The sequence below is a fragment of the Schistocerca serialis genome, chromosome 8, assembly GCF_023864345.2.
Source record: "Schistocerca serialis cubense isolate TAMUIC-IGC-003099 chromosome 8, iqSchSeri2.2, whole genome shotgun sequence".
NCBI lineage: Eukaryota > Metazoa > Arthropoda > Insecta > Orthoptera > Acrididae > Schistocerca > Schistocerca serialis.
In genome coordinates, this window is record NC_064645.1 from 440320514 (window position 1) to 440340528 (window position 20015).

The window sequence follows — 20015 nt, forward strand, 5'->3', positions numbered from 1 at the left end:
AATAGCAATCACTATAATTAAATATAAGTACGATGTTCTACATCAAACCTGTAATTAAAATGTATCAGTCAACTTTGTGAGCAATAAGAGACACTGAAAAGCATATTTTATATTTAATATGCACAGACTGAATTTTAAATAATCTAACAAATACATATATCAGAAGAGATTAACAACAAACAAAAACTGCCATCGTCCAGTCTCCCATTAGCATGAGCATGTGCAGAACAGGAAAAGTGCAGAGACATAACATCTTTTCAATTTACATCACAAACAGGATACAAACAGATTCTGTGAAGACACATGCATAACCTCAAAGCAGTGAAGAAATCAGAAGCAAAAAAGTAGATGGGTGTCAAGGAAAATAAGATTATGTGTGGTACAAGTTCATTCACGACAAAGCCATAAGCATCGAAGCACACAGTCCATACATTGTGATTAAATATTCAATGTGGTAAAAACATCTTGTAGAAATTAACTGCCAGTCACACCAGGTGTGAATGTTACCATGCAGCATGCAGTTTTATGAAGCTGTAATCGTTTTTCACTGCAGGAACAGTGGGAGAAAGCAACAGATTGAAAAGCTTGTCAAAAAAGAATAGAAAAGGGCCTGCATAACCCCTCCCCCCCCCCCCTCCCCTGGTGATTAAAATGATCAGCTACCCTTAATAGAAATTGTAGAAGTGGCTGCTAACAAGTAGGACAGTAAGATGGGATTTTTTTTTTTTTTTTTTTTGCAGTGTCAAACATAATGAAAAACTATGACAATCTCTTCCTAAATAATGCCTCATATCTATAATTTTACCCAATAGATCCACCACCCAAAGACAGGTTCAATATTGATAAGTGCAATATTATGCTCCCCAGTCACTGAAACTTAAAAGTTCCAGCTACGATTCAGCTAATTTTAAATCATTAACACCAGAGATTATTGAATTTCAGACAAGTTTCATCTATGATTCAACTAATTTTAAGTCATTAAACAACAGAAATTAGTGACTTTCAGCAGAGTGTAGCCAAATAACCACAACTGTTTTCATGTGGTTTTTAGTGGAAAATCTCAATTAATGAAACAAGGGAAAACAATATGCATTTAAATGAAATCTGTCAAATTTTAATTTGTCTGTGTACTATAAAAATCATACCTCTATAATGAGGAGGAATTCAATGTTAAAAAGGGCAGAAACATTGTAATTGGTAACATGAAGGGTTCAACTAACGCTAATACCAGTTGTGTCAAATATTTCTGGAACGCTGTATTTGTAAAAACATCAAAACATGCAAGTACAGTGTACAGGTGTACATAAGCATAAAAAGAATTAACACAAAATGCAGCAAGAAGGGGTAATTTAGGGAGAAGGGAAAAAAAAAGTTTTAAACATTTCATTTTATTTGGATACTCATGCAAAGAAGCAGGTATAATATTATACAAGAACTAAATCTCAACCTTACAGTATGTGTTTGAAATACAGAGCAAAACCTACCCTAAAATGAATATTAAACTGAAATACTCTATGTGCAGACAATGTGTTTCAATTGTCGTAAACATTGCTCCAGTGGTACTGGTGAACCGATTACTACAGTTGCATAATCTGATGACAAAGTTAACACATTATTTCTACAAAATAGGCTCAATATCATAGTTTTATTTTCTTCACAGCATTTGAAACTGTTAACATACCAAAGACAGAACTCTGAAAATTATCAGAAAAATAAATTTCATCCAGAAATGTGAGACTAATAACCTACACATCTCATTATTAGAAGATTTATTCCTGATGCAAACCAAACAATGATTGATGATTTAATTTCTCAACAGATTATTATGTTTGTACTTTCCAGAGAATAATTTAGTCTCTTGATTTCACACAGAGCCTGTAATTAATCTGTTTCTATTAGTAAAATACTTTCTATTTAATGTAACTGCCTTTCACACTTCACAAGATACAAGGAACAATCTCTCCAACTTTTTTTAAAACTTTTAATAAGAGTTGACAAGAAACTCATCACTGCTAACAATATCTTTTTGAGCACAAGTAGGTATTAGAAGTTTATTTCTATCATGTGAACCATACTAACATACTATTTCATGAAGTCAGTGGTATGCTTTACTTAATAAATTTGGAAAGTAAACATTAAAATATCGTTTATGCCTTTACAAACTGTTTCCTTTGATGCTCCAGCCACTATGTTATACATCAACCTTTTTTCCTACTACAGCCATACAACAGCATATATTTTTTACGTCTTCACTTGTGTGTTATGTAATAAAAAACACACATTTCATGACAAAGTGAAGTTGGAATTTACTATCTCTTTACACCACTCTAACCCTAATTTACATTTCTGTCACACTATGTAAATACTTATTTTATCACTAAACAAGTTTTTGCAACCTACCATCAACTCCTTCAATGTATGAAGTTCATTCAAATGAAACCTGGTGAGTGCGTCTACCTTTGCCCTACACTTAAGGTGGGACCACATAACTGTGAGTATGGTGGCGCCACCTATTGGTAGAGAGACTGACACGTGCACACCATTTGATGTTACATAGCACCAGTGTGGTTTCACGCCGAAGAGAAGATGGATATACAAGTTATCATCCACTACCGAACATGCAGGCGAGTAAGCAGGAACAACGAGGAGTGATTTGATTTTTGGCAGTGGAGGGAGCTGGAGGTCATGTAATGTATCGACGGACGAGGGCTGTGTACGGTGAGTAGAATCCGAGTCATTCAAGAGTTGTGGAATGGCGCAAACAATACCTTGAGGGGCGCACGTCACTGGAAGACTATGCTCGTCCTAAACAGGCTCATGATGTCATCACATAGCAAATGGTTGCGGAAGTGAATGCTTTAGTCTTTGACAACCGCAGAATCACCTTAGACGAAATCCATCGATTACTGGGTATTGCGTGGGCACCACCCACGCCATTAATGCCTTCTGACAACAGCCTACTGTCTTCAATGACAGTATCAACCGGATAGTGTTGCAATGTGATAAATGTGCCAACAGTTTTGGCACTATTTTTGAGTATGTGTACTGTGTGTAAACTACATTTTTGAGTTAGTAAAATTGTTACCGTTACTTTACACTAGTGAGCGGGTTTCATTTGAATGCCCCTTAAAAATTCACTAAGAAAATGATCACCATCTTCTGCGATACTTCAATTCAAATCTTTTGTAGAGGTATACATTTCATTTCAAAAAACACATCAACCAATGGAAAGTGTATTTTAATTACACATGGACCTTTTTTGTCTATGCGGGGATCAGGGTTCAATTTTTGGTACTGCCAACTGAGGAGCTGCTGAACCATTCAGTAGCGGTTCCATGGTCAAGAAACCTTACAACGACCAGCAGGGCGGTGTGCTGACCACATGCTCCTCCATACCACATCCAATGACACTACTTCATAAGATGATACGGTGGGTGGTTGGACCAACTGGCCCATCTAGGGCTGGAACGAGAAACTTTTACTTACTTATTGACTTTGAATGGCCTATTGTAACAATGCGAAAGCTGCAGAGAACGTGTAACTTTGCTTCAAATTGCACAATGTTAGGGCAAGTAACCTTTATTTGTGCTGGAAAACAGAGGTGATTGTTGTTTCAAATCACAAGAGCACATTATATAAATTGTGAGTGATGGCATTTTGCAGCGTCGTAATTTTGAGACACCATCACAACTAATACAGGGTGTATACATGGACAAGGAAAAAAAATTCCCAGATTTTTCCCAGATATCCCGGTTAAAAATATACTTTCTCCTGGGGGAAAATACACTTTTTCCGTGTTAAGACAGTATACTCTTCCTCGGCACTGTAAAACTCATCAATTCTTTGAATGTTTATGGTTTTATATACCGTCGTAGAATTTCCCGGCACTTTAGAAAACAAAACTTAGGGGGGAAAAACGTTTTGAAAGACCTTTGATGTGCAGCAACATGTACACTGCATATTTCCATATTATGAAGGTATAAATTTGAATTCCACCATACACCGCATGTCACTTTCCGAAGCATTGAAATCAAGATTGCAATGCGCTTTTGTAAACCAGTCATAGCTCATGTCATGTGATCTCGCCAGCTGATGACAACATAGGACATGTGGTGATGTCAGCCAGATCACTCTTAAGTAGCACAAACACACAAATAAGAAAAGTTAATGGTTTAAATTAAGTTACATAGCATTCACATATAATATTGGTCTCTAAGATTAATAAGCTGGAAGAGAAGCTAAGCTTCCACATATAATGTTGATCTTTTTGATCGTGATACACTTCAAGATATATCACACAAATGTGCCAGTAAAATTTTTTAATAAAGACGTAAATGTCTGATCTTCTGGGCTCGAAATTCTTCTAAATGGTTGTCCTCAATGAGTTCATTTTTAAATGAGAGTCAAACGCTTTGTGATTTAAGAAATTCATCGTACATAGTTCATCTTGTGTAAAAGGAAATTTGGTTTGAATGTAACGCTTTTCAAATCACCATTCACAATATTTTCCTGCGACCTGTTAGAAATAGGTTCGTTTCAGCAGTTGGAAAAGAGTGCCAGGTAATAGGCGTCACTGTGCTTACACAGCTACGATGAAGCAGGAAGCCCATATGTTCGTACGTGTAAAACATTAAAAGACCTTACATTATGTCATAAAAGAAACAAGACTGCAGAGGATACTTCAAGAGCATCGGAATTTCGTGAACCATACTAAAATGCATAATTTGGCTTAAAATGCACATTCATATGTCCAGATTCGTATGTAAATTTTCTTGGACTACCAGTACTGTATTATCTCATGTTTAGTTCTTTATTATGGCACAGTGACATAAGTGCACTTGAAATGCAGCCAACAGTTGAAACTAGCCAATAGTGTGAAATTAAACATTTCATTTCAAATAAAGCAGAAAAGATTAATGAAAGCCAAATCTCTCTAGCAAACCGACAAAAATAACTTCACTGTTCTGCAAGGCGATTAATGATTGACTGTCAGGAAGGTCAAAATAAAATCTAAAACTAACAACATATTTTAGTCTTCTGTAATTATGCGAACGTATTTTAATTAATTTGATAACTCCCGGATACAAAAATCCGTTTGTTATCGTTTAACGTGAGTACAATAAACGAAGAGGAAAGAACAAAATCACTGAACTCAAACACAGTTCACGTGGATACGACCCATCTCCCCACCACAACTCAGACTGCTCTGAGCATCAGCGCCAGATTTACTATATTTCCGAACCGGTGCAATATTAAGTAGGGGCGCCCAGCCATGCTTACGTAACCAGAAGTGAAAGAAGGTACTACAAATACGAGACTCAACTGCGCATGCGCAAGAGCCCGCCCGCAACTGCTCAAACGAATCTAATTTAAACAGTTGTCACGTCAGGCTCATTGGAGGCAGTTTGTTTTTATGAAGCACTGCATAGTCTTCCTAAAGCCCTTGACATACTTTGCTGTTGGCAGTCGCTTGTATGAGCACTGTGTTTTGTTGTTGTATACGGCTCATTTCCTTTGCAACTTAAGTTTTATTTTCGTTCCTTTTTTTTCCTCTCGTTAATGTTTTGTTGTTGCAGTATTATTCTGCAATAGCGGGATACAATAATATTCTTTGTTAGAGTATTAGTTCTTACCAGTCAAAATCACAAAAATTTAACTGAAAACTAAAACAATGAAAAATTCCCGGAATTCTAAACAACTCCTGGGTTTTTCCTGGATCTCCCGGGTCGTATACACCCTGTAATATCACTACGGATACATCATTAACCATTCAATTTTTTCCCCCCAAGATATCAGCAATTTCAAAGAAAATATGACAATTATCCAATAATTTGATGGTGCTTAGCACTTTAAACTCTGTTTAGTGACTTTATGAGCATGAAACTGTGTCACAATCACAATTAATTGACTGATCTGCTATGTCAATCAACATATTAATCTCTATACTTTTCACGTACATAGAAACTTTCACTTGATATCACTTTCATATTTCATCTATATTTTGAAAACAATTAAAATTTAAATAAGATTAAGTGCTGGAGGATAATTCAAGATACAAACCATCATTGTTTTCAAAACTACATGTGTTTGCAGTCACATTTTTTTTTTTTCTTTCATCTTTTAAGTGATTATTTCATTTACGAAAAATCAACATAAAGTTGAGTCCTCAGTCATTTTTTCTACCGTCTTTTCACCCTACTAACTCGGGTCTCTCCACTTTTCAGCAACAGCTTCATAATTCTGTCTCATTCCTGAACACCAACCCAATAAGAATGACACACAACTATTCGTTTTTTAAAATCTCTCAGAATTGCACAAACAGCTTATCAACACGGGAGGCTGTTAATATGTGGCTCGTTTATTTATTAGCAACCATATCATGACATTCATTAGAAGAAAGTCATTTTCCTGCACCACACCTCTGAAATGAACAGTATTATTTCAGCATTAGCTTATATCCTCCATGCCAGTTTAAGGAAAATTAAAAACATAGTTAGTAACAATATTAGTCACAATTGATTATCCTTCACCAGTAACATGTAGGGACACCCAATATTTGCACAAAAACGTTAATCTTTGCCTAACCAAATCATAAACATGTATGTCAACGGCAGTTTAAGTTTTTTCTCAACAGCTTGCATATTTAAGTATTTGGTGTTAGCATCCTCTTGTATTCAGTTTCTGGCACCTTTGAACAGTTGTTTACCACACTAATAGCGAAAATGACTGAAATCTGCCCACCACAACACTATGAAATGGCAACAATCATCTACAACCAAAGACCAAAGAATGCACAACTCAAAGGGGAAATCAAACACACTACTTTATATCTCTCTATTTTCAAACAGCATACAAGAAACTGCTTGTATTTATCCTACTTTAATACCTGGTAATTTAAGAGTGTCTTACCATTGTGTAGCTCACCCGTGACAGTGCCTTCGCCAGGTGGGCTGCCATCCTGATCACGCCACTTCCAGTCCAGCCCCCTGGCCACACGAGCACCAACAACAAGCTGCTTCAGCACTTGTGTCCGCAACAGCCTACGCTGCCTTCGTAAACTTGCCTCTGCCTCTTTTGCAGCTTTACCTGTCATGTAAGTGAATGCTCTATCACAAAAAGATTTCTTCCTTTGTTTCTTAACCACCACTGATAGTGTGAAGTACCATTCTGTCAATGGCTCACACTAATTGAAAGAAAATAAAAACATATTTTTATAGTCCAAGACTTTCAGAAAGGCCACCTGAAATAACTTTTGGTGCTCTACATTGCCATTTACTCCTTGTCTACACGGGGTTGGTCTCAAAGCAAAGGAAGGCTTCAAAAAAATATACTGCACTTGCAATGATACAAGTAAATACAACCATGCTAAATACTGGGAGATGTTAAGCAGTGGATAAGTACACAAACAAGAACTCTGACATAGGAGCACAGATACACTGTGACATCTCGAGACCTTTAGAAATTTCTTGCATAAGGGTAAGAGATGAGGAAAAGTATGCACGCCTATCCCTGCATCTTGGTACAAGAAGTAAAACCACGTAAATAAAATGTATGCTATTCACAGATTCACAACAGAACAGATATGAACTTTTTTTATTCCACAAATTAGTTGGGTTTTCATTATCCAGCTCTGTCAATTTGCAGAAAATGCACATACAAGCATCTGGAGCCATTCCTGTCCTACACGATCATGTTTGGTGGACACCATTCTATTCAAACATTATTAAATCCACTGTACCCATGGTGCTACAGTGGCCATGGATATGTACCTCAAACAGAACACTGACTGTGGACTTCAAGAGCTGCCATGGCAAGATGATGTCCACTTGTAGTTTAGCAAGTAAAACACACATTTTTAAAGCCAGGCCAACTGCCTCTGTACAGTTGCCACTACCATCCCCATTAAATCTGCAAGACATTGTCCTATGTCTTATGATGCTGGGCATGTTTATCTGGTAATACTCTGCACAGTCAGGTAACTCAGAACAATTACAAGAAAATAATAGTGGTACTTATAAGGATGTTCCCAATTCTTGGCATAACATGGAATTTCAAATCTGCTACTACCTGGTGTCATCTACACAGGTATTTAACTCACCAAAGTGAAACGACCCATAAAATATGTATACCTGTTTTGTATATGCAATAACCTGAAATAATTTCTAATGAAATCATTTACATGACAGAATTCACAATAATATCAGTAAGAATGTCCCAGAAGATGGTATAAATCTGGAAACAACACGCACTTAGAGAGCCAGCAGCGGCCACAGCAGAACCACATGCCTGACGCTGTGCGACTGGCCTGGTGGTTAACATCTGTCACTATGCACGAGGCATTTAGTGCGTTATGGATGAAAGCTTTGAGCAAAACCCAACCTGGTTCTTTATCTTTCATGGACAATATTCTACTACTGCAGGGCAGTAAAAGTCACAATGGAATATCTTCCTCCTAAAAACTTATATTAATTATAAGCACTGTGACAAAGTCCAAGAAGTCTAAGAACAACATACTTCAATGAACAAACACTTGGACAACCTGAGTGACAGACACTTCTATAATTCACTACAGTACAAGCCTAACAAGCGTATCAAAATTTAACAAGGACTGTTTGTGTGTATGTAATATATTAAAAGTGACTGTGTAGAAATAATTCTGGTCTTCCACATTTATCAACACTGTTAAGAAAGTTGAATGTGTTTTTGTTTGTTCCTGAAGCTACAGTGATCCGAACATTCAACTCTGTATAAAAATCTCCAAAATGACATAACAACTAAACAAAGCATTTTTAATACACTTACTAAGTCGCAGCTATTATACACAAAGACTGACCGTAACAGTGGATACGGTAAAAATAATTCCTTCATCTAGCAAATAAGCAACTGAGAAAGGAAGTCGCAAGGACACAGCACTTTTTAAATGTGTCTGGTTTCCAGTCCAAGAAAATACAGGGAGACCGAACATTGGGATGGTTAACAGTACAAGTCCAACAACATAAGAGAGAGAAATCATTTTTTTCTATACAAAATAAAATATTTATTACTGAAGTTGATGGCTATTTTTGAAACACCCTGGATAGAACTGGAATGTGTGGATGCTTGGAAGAAAAAGATAAATAGCAGAGGACTTCTAGAAGTGAATTCACATATGCATGAAGAAAGAGAATCTTAACAATCCTAGAATGCAGGATAGGCAGATGGTTTTATTAAGTGTATGTGATAAATGGCATAGCACAGGCCTAGACACTACGGTCTCCACTTGTTAGCCAACAGGAATGGATCATTACATTCCAAATAACTTGCACACAAACTGAGAACCCAGAGAGGATCGACACTATCTACCATCCGCAAATGTCTTTGCTGTTGACCAACAATTAGTGATTTTAAATCCATGAAAGGTATGTCCAGAATGAGCAGAAGGTTCTGTAGGTGAAGGCTGCAAACATTACGAACTGTAGTGTCTCACATCTGACAGCTCAACTATATTTTAGGCTTTAAAGAATGACAGCTGCCTCTAGTGGAGAACCATGCAAGCTTATGCCATGCATCACAGAGCATTGCAAAGTTCTATTGGGCAGAATACTATCCAAGATTATACAGAAAATAAGCTATGTTAAGCTACAAATAAAATACTGATTAGAATTGTTAAAATACAATCATCAGAAAAATCTTAAACCTTTTTATTTCTTCCCTGCAAAGTCACCATTCAGATTCAAGCATTTATCATCTCTCTTAATGAGTTGATAAGTTCCTGCTGCCTAAGATTGAAACCAATACGTGACAGCGTGTTGAAGTTCATCCAAGGCCAAGTGTTGGGAGGCAGGCCACTGTTATGCATGTGAAGAAGTGGAAACTAAGTCTGTATTTTACGGTGGATGTTCAAAAATCCACCATGTCTCGATATAAAACAATTTATTTACACCACATACATTCCATAAGCAGTACAAATTTCTTTAAGTTTTTTTCCTCTAAAAACAGAACAAATTTCAAATTTGGTCGGATTTTCAGTTGTAATGTTCATACTGAAAGGCTACAGCAAGGGAACACGCAGTAATATGGCTTAATTGCGACTGCAGCTCTAAGCACAGTGATCTATCAGTGCATAGACCCTTCTATTCCTCTCACTACTACCCATGTTAGACGAAAATGGAGGTTGTTTTGGAGATGGACTTAGCAGCACAGGACAAGAGGATTCTAAAAGTGCCTGGAAATAAAATTTCCATAACAGAGTTTATGAGAAATTATTTCCAAAAAGAAGTACACCTCTAACTCCACCCCCCCCACCCCCCACCCCACCCCCCTGCCCCCCACCCCCAAAAGAAAAAACCAAGAGCAAGTGATACTTTGATACTTACAAAACAACTCAAGTTTTTCAGTATAAACCAGGAAAAAAAGGAAAGTAGCCCTTTCAACAGAAATAGAGACAACATTGTGTAGACAATTATGAAACTAATGCTCGCTGTTCATTTTGTTTCCAGAAGTGAATCTATAATTAATTTGCACCACAGCAAAGTCTGTCAAAGGTGCAGAATTTGTGGATATCCACTAGGAAACTGATGACGTGGATTCGCTGGCAAGGAAGTTTGTCCGGCAATGCACTGCAAGAGTTTCTGACAAGGCTTTGTGCTACTATGTGAAACTGACCAACTGGCTTGTCCAACACCTTCTTGCTCCCCTGGTTGAAGTCCAGTCTGAGGGGACAGTATTTTGTACTGTTAAAATGTACAGAGCAGCATCATTAGGATTTTGAAAGGTTCTTCACTTCAAGGTTTGCATACCAGTTACAGCACGGATGGAACTGCTGCAAATGACATATTGATGCTCAAATTTGTTTTATCTAGTTTTAAAGAACATCCATTATCTGTAAATATAACTTCAACCCAATGAATCATTATTCTACAAACATTTCCCTCAGGGTGCACCAGAGACAACTCTTGGGCCTAATTCACACACAGATGGCATGGCATGGTGTGGATGCACCACTTCATGGTCTGCACCACACCCTATTGCACGTTGTGGAGATGACCAAGTGGTGCACTGCTGTTTTCGTCACTCTGAAGTCATCTGATATGCCTTCAAACTTTCGATGTGCTGTCTTTCACTCAAACTAAAATTGAGCAAGTGGGACTCACCTTCACCTGATTTCAAGAAACCTGTTTTGTTCAGTGTCAAAAGGTGGAAAACGCAACAGGGTAGGAATCTCTTAAGCATTCTCAGTTCAAATATATGGTGACTGATGGTATCCTTTAGGGAAATGGCAGCAAGGAATAGGAAAGACATCAGGTGCACTAATTGTGTAAGCCTGGAGTCTTCATACAATATGTTTAAGAGGCTAATCTGGTAACCATTGAAGGAACAGGCTGCATCCGACTGCAGATTATGGCGAACATTGAAACAAATTGTTCCTGTCGTCTGGCCTTTAAGATCATAATTGGATCATTCCAGTGATTGGCAGCGAAGGCTGATAAGACCAGCTTTGTGCAAGCAGTTTCAACAAAGCTCATAATTTGTAGCATTGTCTGCAGAACTGATTGTGGCCACTTCGTTCTGCGTCGAGTGGAATGCCTGAATCAAATGTTCTGCGAACCATTTAGGGGGACCCAACAGTTTTCAACCCTTATGAGTAGTGTATTACATATCAGAGGCTGCTAGATAGCTGACGGTGTGTGGGATTCACACATGGATTTTTTAGACTACGCGACACACTATCCAGTCCATATAACGATAGCTGTAGGGAACCCCGAAGCATCAGTGTAAGATGCCTCCAACAGATGAAAGTATTGAAATCGTGGTGGTTAACTGCTAAAGCACTAGCAACGAAGTGCCAAGAGTTTGAGATGATCCTGAAAAACAATGATGCTCACAAAATACTATGTACAGAAAGCTGACTAAAACCTGAAATTGATAGCTGTAACATTTTTGACAAAATTTAAGAGTATGTCGAAATGTTAGGCTAATAGGAAATCGAAGTGATGTATTTGTTCCAGTAGACAAGAAACTCGAATCCACCAAGATAGAAATTGAAGCTGCATGTGAGATTGTTTGGGCAAAACTAAATATCAGGGTTGGGCACAAAACAGTACCTAACCGAACACTTTAGAGAAAACCTCAGTTCACTTGTACGTAACTTCCCCAGTTGTACTGTAATCATTGGTGGAGACTTTAATTATCCAAAAATTTTGTTAGTGCTGGGCAGAATAAGACATCCTGTGAAACATTACTGAAGGTCTTATCTGAAAACTATCTAGAACAGATAATTCGAAACTAAAAAGACTAAAGTCATCAGTATTATTGTCAGTGGTGTTGAGAAACTGAACAATGCTCCAGTGCCCACAGGAGTTCCCATCAGATTCTACATGGTATTTGTGAATGAGGTAGATTTTCTTTTAAGTATAATCTATTGTAGATCTCCTTAACAAAAACCATGCCCAGTAGATGGAAGAAAGCACAAGTCACACTTGTCTGGAAGAAGGGTAGTAGAAGTGATCCACAAAACTACCATCCAATATCCTTGACACTGATTTGTTGTAGAATCTTACAACATATTCTGAGCTGAAACTTACAGTATCTTGAACAGAATAACCTCCTCCATTCCAAAAACAATGATCATGTAGAACCCAACTTGCACTTTTCTCACATGACAAACTAAAAGCTTTGCCTCAAGGCAGTTAGGTAGATGCAGTATGTCTCGATTTCCATAGAACATTTGACTTAGCACCACATCTATGCTTATTGTCAAAAGTTCGACCATATGGGGTATCAAGTGAAATTTGTGACTGGATGGATGATTTTTAGGTAGGAAGGATACAGCATGTTATCTTGGGTAAAGGGTCAAGGTCAGATGTGGAAATAACTTCAGGTGTGCCCCAGGGACCCTTGCTATTCATGTTGTATATTAATGACCTTGCAGACAATATTAAAATAAGGCTTTTTGTAGATGATACAGCTATCTATAATGAAAGAAGCTGCATGAATATTCCATCAAACCTTGATAAAATTTCAAAGTGGTGCAATGATTGGCAATTTACATTAAACATTCAGAAATGTAAAATTGTACACTTAAAAAGAAGAAGAACAAGTAGTTGGAATTGGCCACCTCATAGAAGTTCTGGGTGTATCACTTTGCAAGGATATCAAATGGAATGATAACATAGGCTCAGTTGTGGGTTAAGCAGATGGTAGAAATAGGTTTATTGGTAGAATAATGGGGAAGTGTAGTCTGTCTAGAAAGGAGACAGAGGGCCGTCCATTACTTACATGAGGCAATTTTGGAATTTTTTCACTCCCTTCTGCCTCCTTGGTGAGATGTCTGTGAGGTTTGGCTCAACCTCCTCCACCTCTCCCTAATCTCATGCGAGATCTTTCAAAATGTGTATTTATTTCATAAAAACATTAATCTTTGCTTGATTGCATTATATATAAGCATTTAACGCAGAATGGAAGTCTACAATTACAGTGAGGAAATCGAACAATGAAATACGTAAACAAAAGGAACTACTAAAATCTGTGAAAAATATTCTTTCTAATTCAGTTCACTCGCGTGGTCTCAAATGTGACTACTGGAATCAACACATCCATGTGATTTTTAGTAAAATTTTTTACAGGTGTAAACACAGTAGGTTGGGACCTGCCCATGTGTTGCTGCCACCCGGCTTGTATACTGCAGCATTCTTCGAGTCTGTGTGTGTGTGTGTGTGTGTGTGTGTGTGTGTGTAGGGAGCACAGGAGGGGGGGGGGGGGGGGGGGTCAGTGTGACACTGCTGAAACCCCCTCCCTCTTCAACATCTTGTCCCCAGATCAATTCACCCGGTCCTCCTCAACACAACAAGCCACCTCCAGAGTGGCTGCATCAGTACCTCTGTCCATATTAAACCTACTACCAGTCACCAGGAATACCTCCATTTTGACAGCTGCCACCCATTCCATATCAAGAAGTCCCTTCCGTACAGCCTAGCTATCCGCAGTTGTCTCATCTGCAGTACGGAGCAGTCCTCCTCCAAATATACCAAGGGTCTCTCCGAGGTCTTCACAGATTGAAATTTTCCACTTGACCTTGCACACAAACTAATATCCTAAGCCTTGTCTCCCCAGTCACCGAGCACCTCTTAACATACCCACCATTTGGCCACGAAGAAGCACTCCCCTCACCCCTCCCACAGTGGTATTCCACTACCCGCTGAAACTACACAATAGCCTCATAATTCTCCATTCCACCACTGCCCCAGCCCCTTGTCTCACAGCTCATATCCCTACAATAGACCTGAAGGCAAGACCTGTGCAATACATCCTCCCATGACCACCTACTCCACACCAGTCACAGGAAAGGCTACCTGTGAAAGCAGTCATCTGATCTACAAACTAAGCTGCAACTGCTTTGCTGTGTTCTTCGTGTGCCTGAAGACTAACATGCTGTCTTCTCCATCAATGGCCACTGACAAATTGTGGCCAACAGATAGCTAGACCAACCAGTTGCTGAACATGCTGCCCAACACAACATGCTTCAGTTTAATTACTGCTTCACAGCCTGCACCATCTGGATCCTTCCTACCAACATCACATTTTCTAAATAGTGTAGATAGGAACTCTCCAAACCCCCCCACCAACCCTTCCCACATAATGCTATGGCACCACCTTATCCCCACCACTGGATTTCTGTTCCCACCAGGAAGTTACAACTCAATACAGCCGCAGAGGCCAAAGAATGTCATAACGTGTATATGAGTTCATGCTGCACACACGCACACATTTTCTGCATCAGAAGGTCTTTTGGCTGAAAGCTACAGCGTATAGCAGTCTTTTAATTGTGCCTGTCTGCGGCTCAGTGTCTCCTCCATATTTTGAATAGCAATCTATCCTTTTCATAATACTGCCATTATTCCATCCTGGAATTTCCACTGTTTGAGGAGTGCATTTCATTTATCTCGTATATCTTGTACCTCAGATGGAACAGTTTTGTTATGATTGATTCTCTAATACATTTAAATAAGTCTGACTAGAGATGAATGTAGAAGGCATGCAAGTAAAGCAATCTGTCTCTGACAAACTGAATTTGATCACAAGAGTGTACAGCGAATGACTTTTCAGGCATCCAGAATGAAGAAGAAATTGTTTATATTTGAAACTTGTTTTATTCAACTAATGTGACAGATAAGTGTGATTAAATGAAAAGGAAAACCCTTAAATATTGTACTTCCTTTCTTGGGGCAGAGAATGAACAATGAGCAAAATTTGTTTTTCTGGCCAGCATACATACTGAGTTGTCACTCTAGCCAGTTGATATTGTCTAGAACAAACTCCTCTATAGTGGATGAGGGAAAATAGTTTCTAAGAGCTGCAGCAAAACTTTGTGCAGAATTCTCCTCCTCATAATCATCCCAGCCACCTTCATCCAGTTCTGCTTGGTTCTTTAGAAAAGCATCGCAAAGTCATTTATATCTACGTGATGTACAATAGTCAGAACACCGTCTTTACAACAAAGTCCTGAAATGTCACTTGTTGGAATATCTTTGACACTATTCAGGGAAATCATGATCATCTCCTTCTACAGCAACTGATACTGACCCCACAGCCAGTACAATTCAACACTAGTAGGTTACAGCATTCCAGGCGGAAACTACGCGTAGCCTGTAAAATATTCATACTCATTATATCCTGTCGTTCTAGGAATGAAACATACCTCTGGAAAACAGCCATTCAGTATATAAACTACCACACAACAAATTAGGCTGAAGTCCAGAGGCTGCAAGCGAAATTTTTAATAAAAAGAAAAAGACAAAGCTTCAATTCCAGAAAGCTTTCTCAGACCTTATCTCATAATAAATTCTGATCTATGGGAATGGATCCACTACTAATTTTGCAGTACACACTGAACTAAGACGAAGGTGCCAAATTGTATTTCTTTGCCTTGTAGAAGAGTGTAACATTTCAATTGCCTTCAATATCTCAAATAAATGTCAGCTTCTGCTGAATGTTCAGCTTCCTTCTTTTGCTGCCCAAAAACTTTCACAGTGTAGACCTCAATCACATGACTTACATGCAGAATTCAGCACTTGTTTGAAATTATCTACCAGACCCTATGACCCACTACTGGCAATAAAAATCGATTTAGAATGACTAATCCAATAACCCATTTAACGCGGCTTGTTCAAAAATGTTTGGAATCGGGATTCAGTCTCCAATACGTTTAAACATTTTATTATTTAAAACCAGACTTTTCTTAAAGTATGGTTCCTCTACACCAAATTTCAATAGCATAACTCTAATGGAAAATTCAATAGGGCATACAGGAATATTCATTAAAAGCAGAAATTTCTTAACAGTGCCTTCATTAATATGGGATTTTACTATAGTAGATAAAAATTAACAAGATATATTAGCAAAGGTAACGAGTAACCTTTTCACCAACAAGATGAAACTGATTTTTTGATAATAAGCAGGTCAATCAAATATAAACTGGAATTTTTTTATATACAGGTTTATTTAACCTACAGAAAAATTCACACTCACAAACTTATTTTTCTATATAGTCAGTTGCAGTTTCTTGATCCTGCGTTTGTAAAATGAACATCGCTGTGTCAACAGCCAGCTGCATACAAACACTTCAAAAGCGCCATAGCCATCAAATCTGTGTATTTCGACAGCCTCCTTTAGTGATCCAAATAAATGAAAATCGCAGGGCGATAACTCCACTCCTTAGAGAGAATGTTCTAGTATAGTCTGGGATAATTCCTGAATTTTTTGTTGAGATTGGGCAGATGCCTGGGTTAGACCACTGTCACGAAGCATGATGATATCCCAGATCATAAATAAGCACCTTTTCTGATGATACACACATTTTGTGTGGTTCAAAAGTTGGCAACAGTATGCAAAGTTCACAGAACAATGTTCATGGAGAAAATCAACGAGAAGAACTCCTTTAAGATCAAGAAACACTGTTGCAAGAACCTTCCCCATGGGAGAGTTTTTTTGCTTTGATGAGTACTGATTCATCATTTTTGTACATTCCATGCTGCTTTTTTTCCGATTCTGTGTTTAAGTGCATGTATGTTTCACTGCAGGCCACCGTCTGGTGCAAAAAAAGTTCCCTTTCAGTTCTGTAGTGTGTTAATACCAGTTTCCTCAAGACAATGAAATTTGTGCTCTGTGGTGAGAAGATGGGGCACCCACCTTGGGACACTTTCCAATCTCCAACATTGTCAGTAATGATCGCCTGAGAGTACTACCATAGATTATGTCAACCCCAGTATCAATTTCAGCAACTGTTATTCGGTGATCATCTTGAATAAGCTGGCTAACAATGCAAATATTCTCCTCAGCCATGCTGGTCCTCAAGCGATGCTAGTGAGCTGCACTCTCAAGTGTGTCTCATGCTCATAAAAACTGTTTGTGCCAAGCATACACTTTAGTCTCTCTCATGGCATTGGCCCCAAACTGTGCCAGAAGTCTTAAAAATTTCAGATGGTTTTGTGCCCTCTGTTGTGAGAGACTTTATTATAAAGTGTTGCGCAACAGATGGCAGTACCTCTTGCTCTGACATTTAGTTTCTGACTAAAGAAACAGTATGTCAACGCTCCAGCTGTGGAGAACAATCAATCATCGGAAATGACAGCAACAATTACACCACTCTCCATTTACAAAAAAATTTGCAAAACAAAAATTCTGGTTTATATTTAATTTACCCTTGTCTACCATGGCCACTGCAAATCTATTATGTTATTGCTATATACGGAGTCAAGCAATTAAAATGTGTAAATGTGTAATAAGGGATTCTATTTTATGTGCTAATTATGAAGAGGATACAAAATATTGACACAAAGTGCTAGTTCTCACCAAGGTCATCGCAGACGCCTGTTACTGTCCCGTACAGTTCCAGCCCTGACAGACTGAGGTAATGTGTTTGACCCGAAGCGTTCTTCCCAGCCTGTTGCAGCCTTACATGGCGCCATCCTTGAGTTTCTTCAGCTGGTGGTTCCAAAGGCCATGAAGCTGTACTGCCTGGTTCATTCAGGCTGCCATCATCCACATGAGTATAAAGTGTAGTCCAATTTACACCATCTTTTGACACCTGGATAGAGGAATTAGAACAGAAAATTCAAGTGCTGATACAAATTTGTGCAACATTCGAGTGTCATTATGCTACATTCAAGTGTCATTATGCTATAAATTAAACACTTAAACACAGTCTGGTGTTTGAGTGGCTATTTCCTAATTAAAATTGCAGAATTACTTTCAGTAATTTTTGCATGGGGGGTAGTACATTAAAACAAAAAGTAGTGAGGGAGGGTGGAAAACGGAAGAAGAAGAAGAAGAAGAAGAAGAAGGAGACCTGGATCACAGAACAGTCTCTATAATCAACAATTAATGTAATGAACAGTAGGTATGATAGAAAATGAAAGTACATGTCGATGAACGCACTACAACTAGAAAGATGAGACTGGATTTGCTAGAACAGTTATGTTTAGTATCATTCACAACAATAATAATAATAAGAAGAATAAGAAGAAGAAGAAGAAGATTAGCCAACTTCCACAATAAGAATAATAGTGAAATCTGGGGGAATAAAAATCAGTGGCTCTTCATGTGTCCATGTGGCTGGGGAGGGAATACTGTCTATGGAGAAAGTTCCTTCCTTTTATATTTTCATGATAGAGATTGATTCATAAGAAATAAATTAATTGGAGATAAGTAGACTGTTTGTGCAAGTACATTACATAAGCATCTAGCAATGCATCTGTGGAGGGTAACTGCTTCATTTACCCGAGTATAAGACGACCACCCCCGTATTCTGTCTAATCAAAATTACAAACTTTTATTGAGAAAGTATCAGCCTAAAAAATTAGCATTACACCTATTCTAAATTTATTCCATTTATTGTCTAACGTTTTGATAATTCAAGGAGAAGTAAAATAAACAAAAAGAAATTGTTTGCATTAATTTTTATCTTTACTGCCTTTTTTGTTAAGCTTCTCATCTGTGGAACAACTATTTTGAATCAGGATGATGATGATCACAAATATTTAGCTGTTGAACATAAAAGAGGATTTCCATCTATACAGACATGAGAATGTTACAATGTCTTTCGATACAAAAGCATATCATCTGCCCACCACTCTCTTATTGCCTGTGCAGAACCAGCAGCTAACACACCACCTATCATTCCCATCATACTTCAAGGAGAGCATCAATGACATTGCTGCATGAAACATGAAAGTACGCCAGTGGCCCCAATCCAGACTTTTAGCATCTCCTGCAAAAATGTATGCCATTGTTAAGTATCTGTCCAATTTTGAAATCGATTCGATTCAGAGTACAAATGGATTGAGGCGAACTGCAGTTTAAACATGGTAGACATTTTCGTAAGGCTAAAGTACGCACTGTATGTTTCCATGATTGTAGCAAGATGAAATCTGCTGCCTGCCCACAACTCCCCTCCCCACACTTATTACAGTTCTCTGTCAATCTGGTGTGTGTTCCTCCTCCAAACCTTATGTTCTTCAACATTCACTCATCAGTCCAATTCTTGAACTTTTGCTCATCCCGCAATCTAGATATTTCTGTTGGTACTGTCTCTACAAATTTAATCTGGATTAACTTTTTCCCTAGTTTCATCTGAATGTCCCCATCTTGTTCTGAAGCTGATTAAAAACTGGTAACATTTTTCATCAACATTCTAATATGTGACCAGTGATCAAATATCTCATAAATCATTAGTTTCTCACAACCAAACAAAATATTTATTGGGTTCAGAATCAACTCATGGTTTATGTAGGATAAGATTTTCACCTTTGAATGTTACCTTTACTTAAAAAGCAGCACAAATGTATGGTATCCACACATGTATGAGAACCTTTATTGCAAACCCATTCAAACAATAGAAGTCTGTAAGTTGACAGAATTTAATGCTACTTCCTCCTGTGTTTCACATAATTGTCAATGGCACTGTTGTAGCAGCTAGTTCACAGTTTCTCTCGTATTCGTTGCTGTTGAGTAAAATGCCACCTGATTGAACAAGATCG

At 38.1% G+C, this 20015-nt stretch overlaps 1 protein-coding gene across 7 annotated transcripts in view; it reads right to left on the bottom strand.

Moving 5' to 3' along the window:
• LOC126416771 (E3 ubiquitin-protein ligase HECTD1) overlaps positions 1-20015 on the bottom strand; it is a 327326-nt gene that overhangs the window by 133758 nt on the left and 173553 nt on the right. For 6 of the 7 annotated variants that reach the window (XM_050084626.1, XM_050084627.1, XM_050084628.1 and 3 more), the window contains 2 exons: positions 17830-18064; positions 6910-7086 (listed from right to left, as the gene is read on the bottom strand). In XM_050084626.1, the coding sequence (XP_049940583.1) occupies positions 6910-7086; positions 17830-18064 (412 nt within the window). The remainder of the gene's footprint in view (positions 1-6909; positions 7087-17829; positions 18065-20015) is intronic. The other variant, XM_050084625.1, reaches the window with a different exon arrangement.